This window comes from Notothenia coriiceps, unplaced genomic scaffold (genome assembly GCF_000735185.1).
Source record: "Notothenia coriiceps isolate Sejong01 unplaced genomic scaffold, NC01 NC01_scaffold00017075, whole genome shotgun sequence".
NCBI lineage: Eukaryota > Metazoa > Chordata > Actinopteri > Perciformes > Nototheniidae > Notothenia > Notothenia coriiceps.
The window spans coordinates 13,588-36,675 of NW_011349776.1; the positions used below are offsets into that span (position 1 = coordinate 13,588).

The 23,088-nt window shown below is 38.3% G+C and overlaps 1 protein-coding gene across 2 annotated transcripts; it reads left to right on the forward strand.

The window, feature by feature from the left end:
* The first annotated feature begins 1,428 nt into the window (after positions 1-1,428).
* LOC104950125 (uncharacterized) lies at positions 1,429-11,572 on the forward strand. Of its 2 annotated transcripts, XM_010776600.1 has the most exons (5): positions 1,429-1,493; positions 8,953-9,038; positions 9,164-9,242; positions 9,486-9,815; positions 10,716-11,572. In XM_010776600.1, the coding sequence occupies exons 1-5, from the start codon at positions 1,481-1,483 to the stop codon at positions 11,111-11,113; spliced, it is 906 nt and encodes a 301-aa protein (XP_010774902.1). In that variant the 5' UTR covers positions 1,429-1,480; the 3' UTR covers positions 11,114-11,572. The 2 variants fall into 2 exon arrangements, with proteins under 2 accessions (XP_010774902.1, XP_010774903.1); XM_010776601.1 differs by lacking the exon at positions 1,429-1,493 and having other exon boundaries at positions 8,870-9,038; positions 9,161-9,242.
* Positions 11,573-23,088: the final 11,516 nt, after the last annotated feature.

Genomic DNA, 23,088 nt, shown 5'->3' on the forward strand with positions numbered 1-23,088 from the left:
CTCTGTATCAGACTTCTTATCTTCACAGGATCCTAAAATCGTGTACAATACTTGTACTCTTTGTTAAAATACTTCCCTCAAACCCAGCTCATCCTGTTTCTGTGTACTCTCATGTTGTATCCTGCAACAATCCTCCCAGTGGACCTCAACTCAATGATTGCAGACTTTATTGGTGGACATTTGGTCGGGTGGTGTGGTTATGAGCACAGCAAAGCTTCCAGATCAGCTCATAAATGTGATGAATGATTGTGTGTGTGAGGAACATGTCCTTCAAGTTTTAGGGCTCCAACAGAGGGCACAGGCAGAGAGGGAGTTATATCATGGTGTGCAAGCTTATTAGTGTAAAGCAGTCTGGAGTTAAGTCTCCTAGGTAAACTAGAATTACAGACATCTCAATCCATCTGTGAGTTATCATAAAGTTAGGGGATAATATTCTCTACTTTGAGAAGCTGATCTTAGGTTTAAGTGTTAGTTTTAAATGATTGTTAGCATATGTGTGTCTGCGTATGTCGGTGTAAGGATGTGTCTGTCACCGTGACAGTCCCAGGTGTTTTTCCTCCTGCAGCTTAAAAGTTTTCAGAATGCAGCATCTTCAAATGTTTGCTAATGATCTCACATATGTTGGTTGAAATGAATATGTACATGAGAATGTACACAGATTGTGCTGGATTGTCAAGTAAAGAACTAAAATGGCTTTTCTTCATTGCTGTGGGAAGTGCAAGATAGGCAAAGTTTGTACTATAGTGGGACAATTATTGAACCAAGGTAATGCTTTGCCAAAGCATTACCTTGGTTCAATAATTGACTGGAAACAAGTTCAAACTGTTACTAAAGCTGCTTTGGTAAAAGTTTGAACTTGTTTCCAGTCAATTATTGAACCAAGGTAATGCTTTGGTAAAAGTTTGAACTTGTTTCCAGTCAATTGATATTCTTCTTTAACATTTTGCGTATATTATGGAACTGTGTGTTAGTGTCATTACAAATCAGGTAGCTTGACAAACTATCTATGGAACTACATATAACTTTTTGAAAAAAACCTAAATCGTTGTAAATTGTTTAAGGCAGATAAACAAATCTTTGAAGACTGTCACAAACGAGCTGAGGACCAAAATGCAACACACGGGAAACCAGGGATAGTCAGTAACCAGCTTTATTAAAGGCAATAGGCTGGTAGGAGACAAAACCGCAGATAGTAGGCAAAGGGCTGGTCGGGGACAAGCAAAGGTTCCAGGAGAAAGCAAGACGGGAGTCGTAGGTACAGACCGGGTCAGGGAGCAGGCGAGGCAGGCAGGTCAGGGACAGGCAGGGTCGAAACCGGGAGAGCAATCTGGAGGGTAATGCAGGAAAGACTGGCATGCTGCAAAGTACGATCTGGAACTGAGGTGAAAGTGAAGTGGGCCTAAATACTAATGGAGCTGATGGGTGTAACAGAGTGAGAGAGAGAGACAGTGTGTGACTACCAGGTGACTAAGGAAGGTTAATGCAGAAAATAGGTGAGTGAGAAAGCAGAATGTGACAAAGACAGATGAAATGTGGATGACTTTGCTTTATAAAGACTCTAGCCGAACAAAATGACTTGCTTTGGGGCATGTTAAATTCATTATCCTTGCCTTTGATAATAAGTCAGATGCACTTTGTTTCTCCGCACATTTTCCTTAATGTGATGTCTCTTTTGCTATCAAATCAATAACATACATACGTAGACTATATAAATGATAAATGAATTGCATTTATATAGCTCTTTTTTGCTCTACTTGACCACTCAAAATGATATCTGAAAACAAGCCAGCCTTCACCCATTCACACACATACAGATCTCATACAATGGTGGCAGAGCTTGCAATATAAGGTGCTTTAAACATTCACAAGCACACTTCAACCTGAAGATGGTGGCTACTAAGGCTGAGTTAGTGTTTAGTGTGGATAGAATGCTTTTTCCTTGCTCCTACTTAAAATATGCATCATTTTAGCTTTCAGTATTCTACATTTTCATCTTGCTTCAATGTTTACCATATATTGTTACCTTAAAAAGGATGGGAAACACGAAACCAGATGAAGCTCTCTTTTCTTCAGAGACACATTACGAATAAAATAAATTAAAATAGATCTATGACTTGAGGAGCATACAGAATATCTCACTCTGATAGGCATGTCCCTAGTGCGGGTAAACATAGTAAAAACAACCTCTGAGTATTTGATCCCACCCTAAATCTAGAAAATTATTAACTTTTTCACAAAGCGAAACTCATCTTAAAGGAAAGTCCCAAATGCCACACCTTCTGTTATAACGCTAACGTTGGTTTGCTATTGTTCAAAGCAGACAAATCATGTTTTCACGACATGTATGAACTCAGTGAGACGGAAATGAGAGAGGAATGAGAGGGCTGCGTGTTTCCACTCCCTTCTAACTTTTGTTCCTCAAAAATACACTACAGCTAAAACTTATTACTGTCCGCCGGCAGAGATCCACTGTGACTATTTTGTAAAATTGGCTCAATTTTATTTGAGTGGCTGCAATTCACTTGCTACCTTGCGGCCACTCCAACAAAGAAACTCCATTGAACTGCTTTTCTTCTTCAAGTTTAAACAAATTATTTACAAATGATTTCTTCTTGCCTTTTGTCCACTTTGTGCCTTACGTCTCATAAAAGAGGACAGGGGGGCATTAATTGCATCCTGCCATGGCATGTTCTGGATGTCACCAGTCACCACTAATGGCTGTAATAAGTACTCTAACCATGCCGCTGATGGCTGCAATCAGCATTCAAAAGATGCTGAAAAGAGAGAGCACGTAGAGAGCCTGAAAGGGTAAGAGTATAATCTGGATTAATGCTTATTGAGGATGTGTTTAATTAACCTGCATTAACAAGATTTACTCTATCTACAACCATTAGAACTGTTCTCCGAGGTGTGAGTGGAAGACAAATGAACACACTGAAATTGGTGAACGAAGAGAACAGTTCAAGTCAGTTAAAGATGTGGTAGAAAATTGGAGAAAACAAAAGGCTAATAACCTGAGCCAGAAAATACTGTGTTGAACTGAGAACAAAGATGGTTTTCAAAGTGCTATCACTTATGTGCTTATGATTCATAGTCCTGTCTTCTGGTCCAGATTCCCCGTGAACACTGCACTATATATACACTACACCAATTATGCGAGACGTTATTGCTTAATAAAGTTCTCATAAATCATAGTTTGAGGTATAAGCAAACAACGTAGTTTTAGATTTGCTAGTTTTTGGCAAAATGACAAAAAGCTACATTTGGTGAAATACTAAAAAGGTAAAATAAGTTAACTATATCAGGAGTAGTAACTTAAAAAATGTTAGTGTCTTGTCAAAATGTCAGGTCAAGTTGGGTTTTATATCCAGTATCATAGTTATACAATAGTAAAGGTTCCCAACCCAGCTCAAACAACCAAATCCCTGTTCAAACATATGACATTAAGAAACAGTTTGCAAATCCTTTTGTTTTTCTCAGGACATGGCTTATAATTGTAACTGCTTATTACTTTTTCTGTTGTCTGTGATTAAACAGCGAAAACAGAAAACAACTAAACGTGCATACTGTTTGAAGGAGTTCCGATTAGCAAGTTAGTATTGTGCCAGTATTTTACCTTTATGATGGTAGTGGCAATGATTAACCCAAAGCCAATATAGACTTTGATACGGGTACAACAATACAAATGATGTTCCTTGTTTCTATCAGTTGACCAAATCTAGTTACCTCACAAGGTAATTAATAATTATATTTCAGCTACAGCTGATATACTACCTGCATTCCCAGTTATGTTTTGAGGGAAACGTATTTTCACTTGTAAACACACGGTTAAGAACCTAAAAGGAAACAAAGCAAAATAAAAACCCCGCAAAACAAAAACCACACAAAAATAGTTAGGGTTAGGATAAATGTAATGGTTCAGCTTGAATAAATAACATTTGTACAGTTATTTTAGGTACAGACATACATTTTTCAAGTCAACATTGGCTCTAGGTCTGACCCGAGACAGGAACAGCAGCTTCCTTTTGGAAGATCCTGTGTTAGATTTCCCCCCTGACCCATTTGACATTCATACTTCGAGTTCCCACATGAGCAGACTGCGACAGACTTTGATTATAAAGGTGTTTGTTATACGCCAAAAACAAACGTTATCTTGGAGAAGATATGTTTCCATCTGAACATAATTAACAAACAAATGTAGTTTCATTATACAGGAATTTATGTATAGCCTTTTTTTAATGTCCATAACTTCTTTGTACTGACTTTAAACAACATTTATTTTTGTTTCAACAAAATGAAGCATTGAGACTCCAGTTCAGTTACCACTAGTGTTGCAGGTTGCTTTTCGAATGGAAACTTTTAGAGTTAAGTGTCAGCACAGTTTAGATTCATTACATCTCGGTGAGGCTGAGAGTTAGAGTGGATTTGGATGAGGGTTTACCAGCAAGTCCTAAAAAAAGAATTATATCCACTGGAATTATGAGTGCTACTTAGTAGCATGTTGAAGACTCTGATGCAATGGAGGATCACCAGCTTATGAAGTGCACAAGTTTACATTTATGTAGTTTAAAGACTTCACAACTTTGGTGCTTTTTAATTTATGTTATTTTATATTGATGGTTATAAGAATATTGACCAGTGTTTACAATCACTGAAACACCCTCTTCTTAAGTCACAAGTGATTCATCTATCAGAAGTGAAATCCAGGAAAGGTCACATAAATCCTCTTTAGCTTTGCGGGACAATCTTTCAGTCCATAACATTTTTTTTTTTTGTAATCCTTTAACTTCACGAATCACCAGACTCGAACATGTGAAGTTTTCCACTTCTAGCCACGTTAAAATTACCAGATAAATCACCATAGCAACAGGTCCAAAGTATGATTGAAACACAACTGGCCAATCTTGAGCTTGCAATTACCATCAAACTTTATTTACCAATTACCGGACATCTTCAGCAGTTTAGACCTACTGCTAATCATGTTAAAGCACCAGATAGAACTCAGCGTTATGGATAATCGGGTCCCTACAGCAATTAAGTACAGGATAAAACTTGACATCCCGTGTTACTAAGCCGCAATGCAGCCATCAGGGAAGTCCTGATACTTTAGCACCATGGGTTTCTCTCTAATGTGCATCACTGAATTGAAGTATGACATGTATATCAACCAGTGTGCACACATAGCAAAAGACAGATTGCAGACAGGTCAGTGATGGAATCAAAGCTAATAATAATATCCTGGTGATGACAATTCAGATACGACCTACAGTAAGACAACCCAGTAACTATATGCAAACCAATTACCTCACCTGTTTGGAATAGGCGCAGGGTTTGCAGAATGACAAATGTTATTAGGATGATATTGTGTACATGTAGAACATACAGGCGTGAAAGCGTTGACACTATCCTGAATCAATGCTGAGTGGCTGATGATGGCTGTTAATACAATAGACCTGATCAAACTACAAGGGCAGGATCAACAGCTCCAGGAAATGTAATGGGGAAGTTGTGTTGTATTAAGAAAATAATTGAATGATTGCATAATACATGAAGGCTGTTCAGAGGATGATGAATACACAGGGTCAGCTGATGTTTTGAAGAAGAAGAAGAAAAAACACCACAATGGTGTCAAGTGTTACAAGGGCTAGATTGTTGATTCATGATTAACTTTATGACAAAATCAGCATTGACAATTGTTGGTTGTAATGATCTCATAAAAACACACAGACCTGCAGCAAGGGTAAAGGTCAATACCGATGCTCTTATTGTTGCTGTGAAAATAATGACTGCAGTCTTGAAGAGTTAAGCAGTGCAACATTATTTTAGTGCTGAAAGATTGGGAAACATATCTGACTGTCTCCTTTTATGTATAAAGTATATTGTATGTTGCACTTTTGCCGGGCATGGGACTTCAGATAATAACTGCCAATAACTACGCTGTATCTATTGTGAATCTTGTAGAGCAGTCCAACTCCCAATGGATAGTTGTTGAAGTTCTGAAATCCATAAAGCAACCAGATATATTGTACATTTTATTCCAAATCTTCTTCTTCTATTTCAAAACCCTGCCGCCTTTATTTCTCTCAGTGCAAGACTGTCGCCAGTAACGGTCAGAGATTTCGTTTTTTTTGCAGGGGTCATCTGTATAGTGTCCTCATTGAATCAGAAGGTAATGCTCCATTAATGCATGCAGTGCTGATGTTTAACACCGATGCCAAGATGCTGCTCCCATATGGAGAGAGAAATAAGAGAATTGAACATGGTAACTTCAGCTGATTAATCACATCCAGTGCCTTCTAATTGGGATGTAAGCTATGCACATAATTTAACCTGACAAAATGTAAATGAGTCTGGAACATCTCTGATTATTGATTGCCAGGGGACGTTATGAACGGTCCCAAGACCCCATTGGATAGACCTACAGCCAATTACAACATGAGCTGAGTGAGCAGTTCTACAGGTTGCACAAATGTGCTGTAATGGTTTATGATATGTTCGTGAACGAGATAGAAGTTTAATCATTTACCATCCGGTTCTTTCAATACTGATGTAAAAGGTCTTTAACAATAGGTTCCACATCAGCTGCAGCCATCTTGTTTGTTTCAAAAATAGCTCAACAATGCTTCTGTTTACAGTCATAGTCTCAGACTTTTTTATAATAAATAAACTATTTTGATTGGCCTGCCAGATTTCAAGTTGCTGAAAATGTGTTTCAGGCAGACAGGGAACAGACGCATCTGCCAGGCCAAATAAAACATGAGCTCACAGATGAGTCTGGTTCCCAGGCAAGATGTCTGCATCTCGGTGCATTCAAATTTGCATGTGTTGTATACTCAGCAGTTTTGTTTTCCATAACCCTCACTAGGGTCTCTACAACCAGCAGTATCTTCCTTCACATCCAATTATTGCTACTGTTGTGCCTAAAAATAACCACAGTGGAAAGTAGATGGGACAAATTTATCCCTCATAGTTTTGATTGGATCAAAATGTTATATACCAAAAAAAAATGTTTCCAAAACATTTATTTCTCTTTTTAGCTGTTAAACACTTCTGCAATCCCGCCTGTTGTAAGTCTCTAAGATCTCTTTGTCAGGCTCTGCTCTGCTTCCCGTCTCCCAGTAATCAATTAGTTAAATTACTAGCAGTTACTTAATATCTGTCACACACTGGACCCCGCTGTCTAATTAGCACTTTTACTGTAGTTGTCCGAAAAGGGCTAGGGAAAATCAACGCTTATTATGACTAGAGCATTTGTTGTAAATACATTTGAGACGGTTGCAAAGGATTTTTTATTTCGTTTCCAAAGTTGTGACTCAATATTCTTTTCCAAAAAAAAACTTGTATCTTGTATTCCTCTCAGTTTCCCCACTGGTAAAGCAGTGTAAAAACAGAAACTCTAGCATCCTTTGTGAAGTCTAGCTGAAATACAGATACTCTAAAGATGGAAAGTATAGCAGAGGACATTGTCAAAGTTGATTGTGTGCCTTGCAATGAAGGAATATGTCAATCAACAGTAAATTGTTCCCCTGAACTTCCCCACTCTATCTATCAAGACCTGTGCAGTTGTGTAGAAGTCCAAGGCTTAAGGCAAGGGCCGGCGCATATCGCTCAAAGGAACCCCTGGCCATATGAATCTTTGACCCTCGGAGATCGAGAGGCAGAACGTGTCTGCTCCCTTAGGATGGGTCTGAGAGATAGGGGTAGGAAGAGAGAAGTAAGAAACAGAGGAAGAGAGGCACAACGTGTCTACGTAAATGCACTCTCCTAAAATAGTTTGAGGGAAAGGGGTGAAGAAATACAAAGTGAGAACCTGAAAGGAAAAGGCACCACATTGCGTAAATGCTTCCCCTTAGAATAGGGTGGAAATTATGAGAAGGGGACAGGGGCACAAGTGAAGAGGGACAAAAGTCAAGAGGCACAACGTGTCTACGTCAATGCACTCCCCAAAGAGATAGAAAGTAAGTAGAGAGGCACAACAGTCTAGATTAACATGGACCCTATTTTCACATGTTGTGTCTCTAAGTAACTAATGGTAACCTCATATTTTTCTAAATCGGTCCAGTATTGGGCAAGAAAGCAGATGGCAGCTGCAATATGGGTGACAACATTATAAAAAGTACCCTACAGAGAAGTGTGTCTTGTTCGGAAACCCTGCTTCGCATCCACGTGATCTTTTCCTTGAATTTGCAAGTGATAATAATTTAAGAAATGGGGTTGCATAATCCTTTGATGAACACATATAAGTAGTGATATGTTATAGATGTCAAAGTTGAATTAATCAAGACCTTTCTCCAAAATACAGCCTTGTAGCTTGGTAATATCCTCTGAATTTTCCAAAACTAAACTCTGGTGTGGTTCACCAACAGAAACTGATTCCTATAATTGTGGCCCAACAGCGAAACGTTGTCTATAGAGTCAATTAAGAGGAAACATAAACAGTAAAACAAATTAGGGCAAATAACTAAATACAAGCTACACTGCTTGATTTTTGATGTGTTTATAATAAGCTTAGGTTTACAGAAGAGTGTGTTACTGACATTTATCTCACGCTTCCATGCTTACATGACGACTTCCGATAAAATGACTAATGCATTTACAAAAGGACACAACATGGTCCTTATATGAGTGAGGGGGATTATTTGGAACTTAAGTCAGGGCCTTTTGCCCTTGGCTATTTGCAAGGGGACTTGTCAGTATCAAAGAGTCATGGTGACATCATGGGAACATCTTCATGAGAGTTGAATTCAGTTAAATGAGTTGCTGCAAAACATCAAAGAGGATCTTACAAGTCTCTGCTTGTTGCAGCTTTATTTGATTTATGAATAGGCCTTCACTCTGTGTTTCTTTCACTTTCTCTGACACACACACTCTCCAGCACACTCCCTCCGAAGAGATAACCCTTCCTGGTCGTTTCTCTTTATAATACTGTAATCATTAACATTCTGCACTTAGGAACAAGTCTCAAGGACGATACTCATGCTACTAAGGAATCACAGACTAGTTGGGAAAAGCTGAGGAGAAGCACAAATCATCCTGAGGTCAGTTCTAGACTTTCATATGTTTTCAAAATACCAGTCTACTAAGATGAAGTTTCAACTTGCCTGCAGAAAAACGTGCAGTGTGTAAACTTTTTTGTATGTGATTGCTCTCTTTGTTACAGTAGAATGCAAAGGAGACAATGGAGTACACCGCATTGCTTAAACTTCTCTGGCTTTTAAATGCATTTACTCTTACAACACAAGGTATGTAAAGTTATTTTTTAAGTTTAAAGTCATTTGTTCAGAACCAATACTCATCGTAGGTCAAAAATTATTATGGTTATACAGAAGGAAAACTATCTCTGGCTCTTCTCTCTAAAAGTTTAGATAACAAGCAGAGTTTATAGTTCCCAAAAGTAGCTGGAATTGTGCTGATGACAATGCTGAACAAACATGAAGCTTTTGTTCTTCTGTATTTCCGTATAATATTTGTATCTTTGTCTCCAGAGTTGGTGAAACTTAATGTGAGTCCAAAGATTACTGCGAAGTGCGGCAAACAGGTTACTCTAAACTGCGACGTGTCCTCATCTCTAAATGGACTATCAATCAAACACATGGCGTGGATCCAAAACCAAACTTCTCTCTGTTCAGTGGACGAGGAAGGAAAAATCAAACCCCACAGCCGAAGTGACTTCCGTTGTGACTACAAACATGGACAACTGTCCCTCATCTTTAAAAGAGTGCTGCCACTGGAGAGCGGAAACTCAAAGCCTTACATCTGCAAACTACAATCCAACCGTGGAGCTTCCAATGCAAAATTAATCGTGGAGGTACAAGGTCAGTGTCCACAGTGTGTTTACATTCAGTGTGACTCACCCAGTTGGGTTGTGTGTATCCTTGTGGACTAACACACGTGTTAAATGCATGTCCTGCTTCTTTATAAAAACATTTTTAAAAGCGTATTTGTTATATATTTAAAATTCTGTATTGTTAACATTCGTTTTACTAAATAATAGTCTTCTTCCTAACAGCCTCTGTTGGCTTATTGTTGCTTGCTTTGGAAAGGGGAGACCTGCTCATAAATAACAGCTCAATAGAGATAACAGTTATAGTAATAGTATACATTTGAGTTATTTGAGTATATATTTTTTCTGCAATCTTTTCTTCTACTCTCCAATACATTTATTTGAAAGCTTCAGTAACTAATATCATGTGTTAGTCTAGATAAAATGTATTTTCTAGCAAGGTGACTTGATAAATAAATATATGCAGAGGAGAATATAGTTTTAGCATATACAGTATATACATTTTTAAATGTAGCATGTGGCTGGCAGTCTGGTTGCAAATGGGACAAATCAAAGTAAGCAAGATTAGAAAAAAAATACATTTCAATGTACAAGACAATGATGTTTAAGAAGGATTACATATTAGGATGAAGTTAAATGTTATCTTTGAATATCGTTTATGTTTGGATTTTGACATTTATGGTGGTTTGCTTTTGAGGACTGTGGAGCAGGGTAGCCAATTGCCCTTTATGGATTAGCTGCTTAATTACTGGACTGTAGGGCTAATTTTACTCATTGAATTTACTCACATTTTGAGTAAATTCAATTTCCAACACTGCTCCCTTGTGATTGGTCTAGATTTGATTGTAGAAATCGTTGAGTACTTTATGGTATGTCTTGAAGTGCATTTTTAAAGTTAATTTAGATGCTCTTCTTATGGTCTTCCCCTCAGAGTGTTGTTGGTCCGTTGAGGGTGTTTGGAATGAGGGCCATCCCACCTGCACCTTCAGACATGTCTACCCGGACGGAGATGTGCACTGGTTTCACGGCTCCCACAATCTCTCAGATGGCTCTGTGAAGCAACACACTACGAAACAGGTGGACAACGGTTGGCTGACTATCCATAGTTACCTGGAGCACAGTCTTTCAGGTGTTCCCTACAACTGTTCCTTGAAGAGCACAGCATCTGGTAGATACATTGCTAGTTCTTTGGTTGAGAATCCTGACCTGCATGCGAAGAGAGTCAGAGCACAGGTTCATACAACTCGAGCCAGGAATGGAGTTGGATCACAGCGACCTATGTGGACATTTTTCTTTGTTTCAATTGCACTTGCTCTCACACTGAATTAATGGATTTGCCAAAGTAAATCCACATAATGGAGTTGGGTAAGATATCAGGGGTAAAGTGATTAACATTGATTAGTAACAAAGAGGTACTAAAATGTGTGCATTTCTAAAAATCCAGGATATAAGCGTTCTAAGATGGTCCAAAGATATATGGTTCTACTTTTCAGCTCTTCAAAAAATACCTTTGTTGTTTTGTTTTGAGTCACGCATGAGTGAGCAGCAGATACTGGTTTCATCACACACACTCACACATAACTTCAGATGTTTAAAAAGTCCTTCTGGCAACTACTTAAATTCAGCCAGAAGATATACACCCTATGGCCACGGATTAGAATGTATTTATTTCTGAGAGAGTGAGATGAAAATGTCAGTTGAAATCTCGGCTGCCCACCATGTCTCAACGGGATGATTGTCCATCTACGGCTGCTGTGGGAATGCAAACTTTCTGCAAGAGAAAAAAAAGTATCTGTCAATCGCGAATAAAATGCAGACCTCAAAAGATTAGCTGTGCTGTGAATTCCCCCTCAGACACACAGAAGCATTTGTGTGTGAAATATCAAAAAGCCAGACACAGGAAATCTCCCTCATGCAATGTCTGACTCTGTTGTGTGGGTGGATACTGCCCTCTGGTGAACAATGATGAGTGCAAGATATGGCAAATAACTGTTTCAGGTTTATTGGGAGACTACTGAATTACTCATGTATTGGGAGACTACTGAATTACTCATGTATTGGGAGACTACTGAATCTTCTGAGCCCCACTCCTGACATTCAATGCTCTTCAGTTTTATTGGACCGGTTGCAGAACATTAAGAGATTAATATCGGACACCTGGGCAATCAGAATCAAATCTGTGTAGCTAAAAATCACTGAGTGATGAAATGCATTTTTGCAATTTGGGTGAACCAAATCTTTAAGATGGATTTTTTAAAAAGGGATTGCTTTACAGTGTTTAAGTATATGTGAACATGCAGTGACAGATAGAGCCTAGGTTGTCAGGGTTGCATTTGGGTTTTAAATCTGATCAGCATCGAGTATCCTGAGTGCAGCTGACGAGTAAGATAATGGATACCAATCTTTTCTCCTGGTCTCCATCTCCACTCAGCCCTGTGTCTTTGCAGGCATAGGTTAAAGCTGGAGGACCCATCCAGCTCTGAGGCTAAAACCCTGCATTGTTAACACCTCAATGCCCCACTTCAGAGAAGGCATGTGAGAGGCTTTTAAAGCCAGAATGACTCTCTGCGAATGGTGACACAGGGGCACGTTGAATCTTTAGTAAGACGCTGCTCAGCTGAGAGCAAACTGGGTGATTGACAACGAGGTTACCCTGACAATTCAATTGCACATGGATAGACACACATGAACACACACACTCACATTAATAGTTTTGACTAAGACTGCCTCTGACAATCTTATTTTTATAAAAATATTATCTTTGACTAATTAAGTATACTGTTACCTGCACCTTATTCAAAATGGTAATATTTGTAACATAACTAATTGAAAAATAAATTCAAACTTGAAACAATCACAGTGATAAGCTTTAAATGGATCTGTTTGAATATGACATTATGACACTCATGAATCTTTTTTACTTGTTTTTAACATATTATGACTTTATATACAAATCAGCTGACATTAACCATTATAAAAAAAATGTAAGCTTTGAGGAGGGATTCTTTGAAGAGAAAAATGTTTTTTTCCTGTATAGATAAAAGGGAAGATTGGATGTATATTTTCGATTCACAACATTATGTATGTATTCTTGATTTACTGTGGCTTGGATTGTACCTCATTTCTATGGGGGCTCACGCAACCCCCAACCTTCCTTATATTACATGTAAATGAGTGCATCTTAATTTAGGCAGAACGCCACAACATCAGTCTTTAGAAAGATTTAGAAATAAAATCATGATAATTAAGCTATAACAATAACAATAAAACCTTTGAATCTATACATGTGTTCTTTCTCGTATTTCTTTAATGTCTCAAAATACATTTACAGCAATAACATTCATAAAACCAATGCATCTCAAAAGAAAAGCATGCAAACAATTCTTGTGATATGAAAATGCGATGCTAGATTCAAAATGTAGGGTTCTATTTTGTATCTTATTCAAAGACGACAAGAGGTCCATTAAGTGCTCAGAAAGCACAGAGGATGAAGAGAATCATGAGATGTAATGGTTGTGTGTTGTGGCAGTAAAATTATATTTCCTCTCCACATCAGAGCATCTTGATTATGAAGTCTCTGTATTTGTAGCATACACTTCTCACCACAAGAGGGAACAAGTTACACACCCAACAGCCTTCCTCTGAACAAATAGTGGTTACTCACTGATGTTTAATGTTGATCCTTGGCTGCAGGGTTCAAATGGGGCCCAATGAGTAATGAGTGAACTCAGAGAACCTTTTCACTGCTCAATCAATGCTTTGCCACATAAAAAGGTTGATGTTAAAACTGTACGTTAAACGATTTCTAGACGAATGTGTCGTACATTTCGGAAATGTATTAAACATATTCAGCTGTGACTTTGTTTCTCAGTGCCAACTCGTTTTGTGGTTGGATTTCTTGTTTCCTATTAGCATAACTGCTGCATATCGGTGGTGCATTAGCCCCAGCAGGATGTCCTCTGTTACAGCAGAAGCAGGGCTTGTTTCTGCAGGTGGCCCTTCTGCCTTGTTACATCATCTCTCAATGTTTGAAGTTTACTTCACCTGCGAGCTCCTCATCTGGGCAAAGTACACAGTGGGGGGTGTTGGGTGTGTTCACTGAGATGTGTGTAAACAGGGGCTTCAGGTCAAGTTCCCATGGTAACTGAGAGGTGTCTCGCTGTGTGCCCCTAGCTTGGTCTGTGTGTGTGTGTCAGGCCAATTATCCCAACGGGCTGTTATCTGCTCTCAGAGAGGTTTACATTATCACCCTGACAGCCCGGTGACCATTGGTCAGGTGAGCAACCACAGATGGTTTCACCATACACAAGAGCATAGTGGGGGGTGCACAGATCAAAAGAAACAAGATAAGAAACTGACCTACCCAAAAACACGGCAGGATGGATAGATGGGAAAAGGAGGGAGTGAGAAGACAGCGGGATGGAGGAATGGAAAGAGGAGATAAAAGCCAGATTCTGTCAACAAACAGAGCAGACTAATGTGAAGCGCTGATAGCCTGTTACCTAATGTTACGGTAAATGGGAGTTGGCTTGGGAATAATTGCCCAAAGAGCTGATCTGCACGAGGTTCAGTGTTGTTAGTGACACACGTAGCCCAGTTCCTTTAGACAGCCATGTGTTTTCTTTCTGACTACGCAGTTACAATTTCTATAGAAATCCCTTCTAACATTTTTTAGATCATGCAGATTTTGCTCACACAGACTTTACACACATGTTTTTAAATGCTTAAACTGATTTTATACCTTTACGATGCAATACAGCATTACAATACTGTAAAAAAAATTCAAGTACATGTTTGCATTTCATTTTTTCAACACAAGTATTGTCGACAAAATGTTATTAAATAAATCTAAACTACTATTTTGCATGTGTGTTATTATTTGTTATGTGGATCATGTTGGGAAAGTGGGGAGGACGACGCATGTCTTTCAACACAAACTTAAATTCACTTTCACATCTGAGAAGTCTGTAAATCTATAATAGAACATCATATTTTATTATATGTTTTTAGTTTGAAACCTTCAATAGCTTTGATTTTTTGTCAAGAGTAAAAAGTACAATATTTCCTGAAATTTAGTAGTATGCTATAACCTTAAAAATTGTATTTAAGTCCAGTATTGAGTACATGAGAGGGCATTGGTGGCTCAAACACTGATTGAACTATAATGTCTGTGTTCACTCATCCGTTCACCACTTCATCCATCCTCCGCACCATAAACATTATCTAGCAGATCGGAGAGCATCAGGCACTCAAACATTTCCAATGTTTCTGCCAAGACTGAATTCATTTCAATGCTGTCTTGTATTTCCACAAGAGGACAACCTCCATGTGTGCACATTCAGTGTTAATCCAGACTCCTGAAGGCCGATGCTGCTTTACAGAGATCAATACATGAATAGAGCAGCAGGAAGACTTAGTGCTACACTGAGAGGAGAGGCTACTTGAAAGGTCTCAACAGGAGAAAAAGAAGTGTTGAAAGGCATGAAAAACATTAAAGATCAATGTACACTGTTATATGCTCCAATGCTGATGCCCAAAGCAGCAGCAGTCTGGTAGACAGCTAGAATATGGAAAGATATTGTATAGATAAAAACACAAATAATTAAATATCTTTATAAATTATATATATATAAATATATGATGCTATTTATAAATAAATGGAAATAGAAGTGTATACATTTTATTTAAAATAATTGTTTTCAAAGACATCTTTAAGGGGAATTAAATTGTATTGATTCCACCTAACTAAGGGGAATTTATTAATAAATGCATTGGCTTTCCATCTTAGAAAGCCTCATGGCAAACACGGGGTAAAGTCATAATAAGATACCAAAATGTTTACAGTTAATGCTGAGATGCTTAAATTAACATATGATTGTAAGTCTTACTTCTAGGTGTTATAAAGGAAATTTAGTATGGGCTGTCAGTGTTGCCACTTATTTGACAAACTAAGCTTGGAAGCTGTGTGAATGTGTCCTGGTGAGTCTCTCCATCTGCACCACTTTTGATCCCTGGATACCCAAGCCCATGTGTGACAGAACATGTTTCTTGTCCATGTTCCTTCCAGTTAGCTGTATGGAAAGCTGCACGGTGAAAGATAACCACTGACTGAAAGCTTGAAATAAAGAATCACCATTTCCCAACAGCTCAAAATGTAGCTCTGTTGCAACAGATAGCGTTAAACTGATGTGTTCCGTAAAATCGTACATTTAACCTTCCAGTCTTTGTTCTTTCAAAGGACATTTCCCGCATAGTGTGTGCAGACACACAGCTCACAGATAGCAGTCAGCATGTTTGTTTAGTTGTGTGTGTTGTAAAGGGAGAATTTTGTGAAACTGCATGCACTGCTAGCCTCGCTTGCCCTGGGTTTTAACACAGTTATAATCCTCACCTCTCAAATCAAGCTTTCATTAACATAATGACTTCACCAAAATATAATTGACCAGTCTTGAGTTTCATAATGTATCAACAATACACCTCACATGACTATACCAGGTCCAAATGGAGCCTATAAGAGAGATATCAATGAAGCTCACACTGTGCTGGTAAGAGGTCAATCAGCCAAAAGAAGTGAATGCACCTGTGTGGGTGTAGCACAGCTGCATCACTTATTATGTATGATTAGACCTCTTACCATGGCTGTGTATGACCACTCCAAGAGTTTGAACACGCTGCTGACTCGAAACCTGCTCAGAATTAGCATGTAGCATGGATTTAAGACACAGCTAAGAGCTCTGTATACTGGATGACTGGTGAAAAACACAAAGGCATCTTTATTAACATTATACACCTCTACTTTTCTGCTGTGTCATTTTTGATGTAAGGGAGAATTTAGTTTAAAATAAGAATCTTGCACATGTTACATTGCTGTTTGAGTATTTGGATTTGCTGTTCAGAGTACTAATGTCTTTTTAAAAAAAATGCTTTTCCCTGTCTCACAGAGTGACATAAGACAATTTATCTACAAAAAAGTACTACGCTGAATAACAGTCATGTCTTATCCAATGTAAGTTAATGGGAAAATGTTTTTTTGGCACCATGGCATGTGTGTAATCATTTTATTGGCCGAGATGATTACTTATTACGAGAAAGCATCACAATTAGCACACAAATTACAACATGATAACATATAACATATAGGCCCACCTCGTGCCAAATGTGAAACAGTCAAGAAAATATAGTGTGTATTTCAATTTGGCAAGGATGTGCCCGCACCGACAATCTGGAATAAAAAAATACAAATATTTGTATATATATATATTTGTATTTAGTTATTCCTCAGGATTATGGGAAACAGTATTTCGGTCTTGAAATTGTTTGACTTGAATCTAGTTTTGACCTGTTTGCAACTCTGAAAAATGACTTCTTAACAATTCTCAGTAACACAGAATCTATATTTCATTAAACTTCATCAAGCTAAGAACTGTTCACTGTCATATACCCAAAAAACGACCAAGTTTGAAGAAGTAGCCTGCAAGAGAACTGACTGACCGTGAGCTAAATCAAGCACTTTTGAGATTGGATCCATAAAAGCTTGATTTTTTCAGCTCTTAAATAACACACCATCTCTGATCGATAGCAATCACCTCCATATCTCGCATCAATGGGCTGCTGATGAGCTCACGCCACAAAAGTAATCTCCGTCTGTTCCCCATGAATATTACATTTTCCAGTTTTCTGCTTTTCATCTCGGAGACAAAAGGACATTTTTATTGGTAATTTGTGCTCATTCTTGGCATCTCCCTTCAATCTACAGGTCTCATCGCCCATCATCCATTCACTGCATGAACGGAGGGGTCAAAACACTCAAGGCAGAACCGGTATGTGAATGACATGGTTAAGTGTGCTCAGAGAAAAACACCCAAATGTTTCCTCTTTACTCTCAGCCCCCTGTAGATTTACAATATGTTCCACTGCTTCAGTTTCCTGCCTCTGTTTGTGTGTGTCTGTGATATTGTGTAACATGGTGATTTATGTACCACCTGGTAACCCTGACCACCAAACTGGCAAACACCATTTCATCTTCACTTATTCTAGTACTTGCTTGAATGCTATGGGAGCATGCCTGGCTCTTTTGTAATAATGAAAAGACTGCACGATCCATTAAGTCTGAGTGCTGTATACTCTAGTATTCCAAGTACAACAGATGTGACCAAGGGCCTAGGAGTAAGGAGAGGTAGAGTAGTGGGTGACTTGGCTAATGAGAATCATGATTAGGGTGAGAAAAAAGGGTACCGTTATAAGAGTGAGAAACCCTCTCCTCAGACACAAGCTTTTGTATGATGTGCATTTTTATAAACAGTTTGCATCCTAGCCACCTTTGAGATGCCAACTGTGCCTCATGTCCAACAAGAAGGGGTCAATGCGGAGTCTAAAGGGTACGTGTGTGACATTTAAAAGTTGATTTGATTACAACATTTCCACAATAAACTCCCTCAATGTCGTCAAATGTGTACTTTCTAAGTAGCAGCATCCTGTATTGTTATGGGTTGTTGTTGCTGTCTGCGTTGCCACAGGGGCAAACACTGGTTTGAGCCGTCCTGAGGTAACTACAGTCAGTCTGTGGGCACGCCTCCTCATCACCTGCTGAAAGAGTGTTATCCAAAGCTGGAGATATCTTCACTTCTCCAAGGAAAAGGCAACATGTTCATTTTTGTCTAGACCTAAAACTGATAAACTAAGAATTGATTATGTGTTTTGGGGGATGGGCTGGAATCTTTTCACATTGTTTCCGTTAATTTCTTGAATGTATTATGTATGTATTATTTTGCAAGCATTTATGGAGAGTAGTATTGTTAAGAGTATCAATAAATAACATAATTGATAAGCAGTATTGGTAATGCTAAAATTCTAGAACTAGATGACACAATAAAGTGACTACGAACAAGGACAACATGTCTAAGTAAAGCAGAATAAAGTTTGGTGCAGCAATCCCAAAATGTAATATCCGCATAAGAGGACGCAGCGTCGCAGGAGGTATTCAAAGTCAACTTTATCGTATTCCTTCATAGGGGATCATCATCTTAGTATGACAGAGCTAATTTAAATGTTGATTTGTACTGATCTGCTATTTTTCACAACAGAAAAAAGTTCCACTTTCCATCTGATGTATGACTCATGGTGTACAAGTTGAAGAGCTAGTAGGAGAAAGGCTTTTATAGAAGTTTACAGGCAGTTACCCACACAATCACTTCTTGTTTTGACATGTTGTTGAGCACAATGAGGTATACTGTATCTTTATTTGCAAGTAATTAATTCATGTGTTGTGCTTTGATAGGATCATTTCATTTCTGTAAATGAAAAGCACCTCATTATTGAAAGATGGAGGTTATGGAACAACAGAAATCCAAAGCCATCTGTGCTTGTTTCACAGATGGTGATTTCAGTCTTAACAATTGATTCTTATTTACATGTCTAATCATCCTTATTTAAAGGTTTAACATTTATATTCTCTGACAGAAGTGGTAAATTAATCGGAAACAAAATAAACATTACTTTCAAACCAAATGTTTCTTCAATTGTTTATGTTGTCATAAATATTGCATTGTGGTCCTTTTAATCGCGATCTCTATAGAACTGTGAGGTTTGGCATTGTTCCATGACCAATATGTATACGGTAATTGTAATGGGACTGGATTTTAGGATTCATTTCTTATTCATCTATAACCAAAATTCCTGTCTTTCTGAATATTCAACTGAATGTTATCCCCATTCCAAGAATTTACAGTAAAGAGCAGGAAACCAGCAAATGTGCTAATAACATGTTGATTGTAAAAACGGTTATGTGAAGGGGATTTTACAAATTACACAATCAGAAAGCCTCATTAAGTCCCTGTGAAGTGAAATAACACATGGTGTTCACACATTTGATATTCTTGACAAGTAATGAGAAAAAAGATGGAAAATAACCTGGGAAGAAAAGAAAACCGCACGGAAGATAAAAATGTTCTTTAGACACCAAAAAAGTAGCGCATGCATGCACTTGCATATGGCACGTGCAAGGGTACAAGCAGAAAGGTAAGCATTCAAGTGGTCACAGAAAAAAAGACCGGACAGTGTGTTTCTAATGACATTGCTTCAGGAAGTAGGAAATATTTGCATATTTTGCAATGTGGAATCTTACACCCCAAGCACATGACAGGCACACACAGACACGTGTGTGTGCCTGTCATGTGACTATACGTAAGATTACGTATAGTCAGCCATTTTATCCACCAATTCTGTCACTGCAAATATTACAAGGCCAGTTTCTCGTTCAGCTCATGACACAAGATATATCCGTCCCATGTGTTTTTTAAAGATAAATCTCCAACTAAATAGGTAATTGAGCAGAGTAATCAGATTTGGAGCATTTGGATCAAATTCACATCGAGAAATAATGAGGCAAAGCTTCACATTAGACACTCATACAAAGATAAGATACACACAACTGTAGCCAAACTGTATTTGGGCAAATATGAATCTGTCTCATACAGGAATTAGTAAACATTAAACTGTAGTTTGGGTAGTATTGTGTTTAGTATCGCATAACATTAGTTTAAGAAAAACATATTTCAATTCACAATACTTCAAGTCATTAAGATTATTGGAAAACGAAAAAAAAGTCTTCTGATTTTAAATGAGATTGCAGATAAACTTCTCGGTAAATTAAATGCTGTGACAAAATACAGTTATAGCTAAAAGTCTCAGCTGCATAAACAGGTACTTAGGCAGAGAAAAAAAAAGCCAAATGTCACCGTAACCCTCTGTAACAACAAAAACTCAACAAACCAAAGGGACATGCCCGGCTAGAGACTGTGCTGCAGAAGGGTAAATGAGGCTGAAGATTTTCAAGGAGGTTATCCTGACCTCCCTCCAAGTAGAAGTATTTGAGTCGTGATCAGTCAAGCCTGCTTTACTTTTCAGAAGCCCTGCAGTTCTCTCCAGATGGATTAAGAATTCAGAACTATTGGTCATCCTCTCCCACATGCACAGATAAAAATACACATACCAAAAACAAATGGTCCGAAGATACACGGATTCATCTCCCTCCATCATGTTGATTTGAATCAGAAGTTCTGAACATGAGCCCGCCCCGCTCGACCTTTAAGAGTGAAAATATATGTATGTAAAAGGAGAATGTATGAGTGTGAGAGGACCAGTATGAATTACGGCCTGTACGGCCCCTCATACCTCCATATAACCATTCATAGCAGTGTATAATAGAGGTGACCTTTAAGAGAAGGCTTTTAGTTTATCTTCAAGCTGTGCGATTCTACAGGATCAACCAAGCAGATCATTTTTTCGGCATTAGGGACATGAGATTGAACAAAAATTCCAAGCACACAATTTGTGCGAAATCAGTTGTTTTAATTGAGCAAGATGTATGGGAATAAGGGAGGATTGCATTAAAACGTGGTCATACCGTGTTTTTTTTAATCTAAGTGGAAGCCTTTTTCCATCATACCTGACCCCATTATGATGTCTGTCCTGCATGCTGCTTCATAACACATGGGTTATTTAGTATGCAAGACAAACTTTAACCAATTGCCTTACAGCTTCATCCGTAATACATAGGGCTTTTAGCTAAAGGAGCTCTGGGTCATTTGTTAGAAAATACATAAGTGATTGCAATCAACAAAAAGTGATCAGTGAAAATCCTCATCTTGCTTAAGCTGAAGTATTAACAATTAAAGTAATCTGCATTTGGATTTGGGCTTTTGACAGAGTTAAATACGTTTAACATGCAGAATGCAGCTTTGGCTACATGCACCACAGATTCTCTAAATACAAATGCACACCGTGCACAGAGTTGCACACACGGCAGTTACAGATAGCTATCTACCGCATTTGCATTTTTAGTTCAGTGAATGAGCTTGAAAGCAGGCTACAACATTTACAGCCAAGCCATCAATTGAAATCAGAAGGGGATTTTCATTTTACCAGAGCTGAGGATGCACATTGTTTATCTCAGTAACACAACAATCAACCAGATATAATTCACAATAAAGCAACAGGTCATCATAAATCAATAAGTCATGGTGTAACAGTGGGGGTGTTGTTGTTGTGGTTGTATAAAGGGGCAAGGTAACTATATAATGTGTAAGTGGGTTAGTGGGAATGTGTGTGTAGTACAAACCTTGGACTGATGTGTTTGTGTTTCTAATCCAAGGTCCTGAGTGGGTTTGGAGTCGTGAGATCGTCATGGAGACCACTGGTGGCTCCACAGTGGAGGCAGCTGAACAGCCATCAACATCCCATCTGTCAATTAAATAGGCAGTCAGTCATTAAGCTGTCTGTCCCTCTCTTCCACTTCTTTGCTACACCTACAAACATATACACACAGGATCAAATACTGTAGTGCATAGTTCACATTACCATGATTCTTTTGTTAACTTTTTAAGTTGAGCTTTAGCATGACTGATCACTGAGTGAAATATTCATGAAAGTTTCAAGCGATGATGGGCTATTGTTGTCTCATGAATATTGGCTATCTGTGACACTAGTATGTATAGATGGTATTAACATAACGTCATGACTGGAGTTACCAGACTTGGGGTGTAACAGATTACAATTTAACAACATCTTGTCACAGACAGCCAAAAGTTAAACAAAAGAGAAAGAGAAACAAATTGATTGCTGCCATTCAAGAAACAATCAATCCAGGCAAAGTGAAGTTGTTTAGTGCAAATACGTTTACTTGCAACTAACACAGATAAACCCTGCTAAAAGGCAACAACATGGCATATTGTAATGGTAATTTTATTTGACCATGCTTAAATCAGCCGAGCATTGCGCACCTATCCTCTAGGCTAGTTGTAGCCTGCATTGCGTGGTGGCCTACTGCAAACGCTTATTTATAATACACTTTCTTACTTTCTGATGGTGGGTGATTCAAGATGAGCAAGGTTGACATTCCGCATGTATTTCCAGCCTAAAGAACTAAAACTGTTGAAGTGAAAGTAACAATGTTATGTTAAAGTTATGATTTCTGGCCATATCTCAATACAATATCCATGGGCCACTGAATCCTTTGGTAAGGTTTAAGGGTCCGTGTCACGTCTTACTAGGGATGCAAAATTCCGGGAATTTTCAAAGATGGAAACTTTCCATGGGAATAAACGGGAATTTATGGGAATAAACGGGAATAAACCCCAGTTTATTCCCGTTTATTCCCATAAATTCCCGTTTATTCCCATGGAAAGTTTCCATCTTTGAAAATTCCCGGAATTTTGCATCCCTAGTAAGACGTGACACNTGTGTCTGTGTGTGTGTGTGTGTGTGTGTGTGTGTGTGTGTGTGTGTGTGTGTGTGTGTGTGTGTGT

What these genes read in the sequence shown, in the direction of transcription:
- LOC104950125 (XM_010776600.1), top strand. An exon ending in GAAGCACAAATCATCCTGAG is followed by an intron (nt 9,039 to 9,163) that starts GTCAGTTCTAGA and finishes TTGTTACAGTAG; the next exon opens with AATGCAAAGGAGACAATGGA. An exon ending in ATTAATCGTGGAGGTACAAG is followed by an intron (nt 9,816 to 10,715) that starts GTCAGTGTCCAC and finishes TCTTCCCCTCAG; the next exon opens with AGTGTTGTTGGTCCGTTGAG.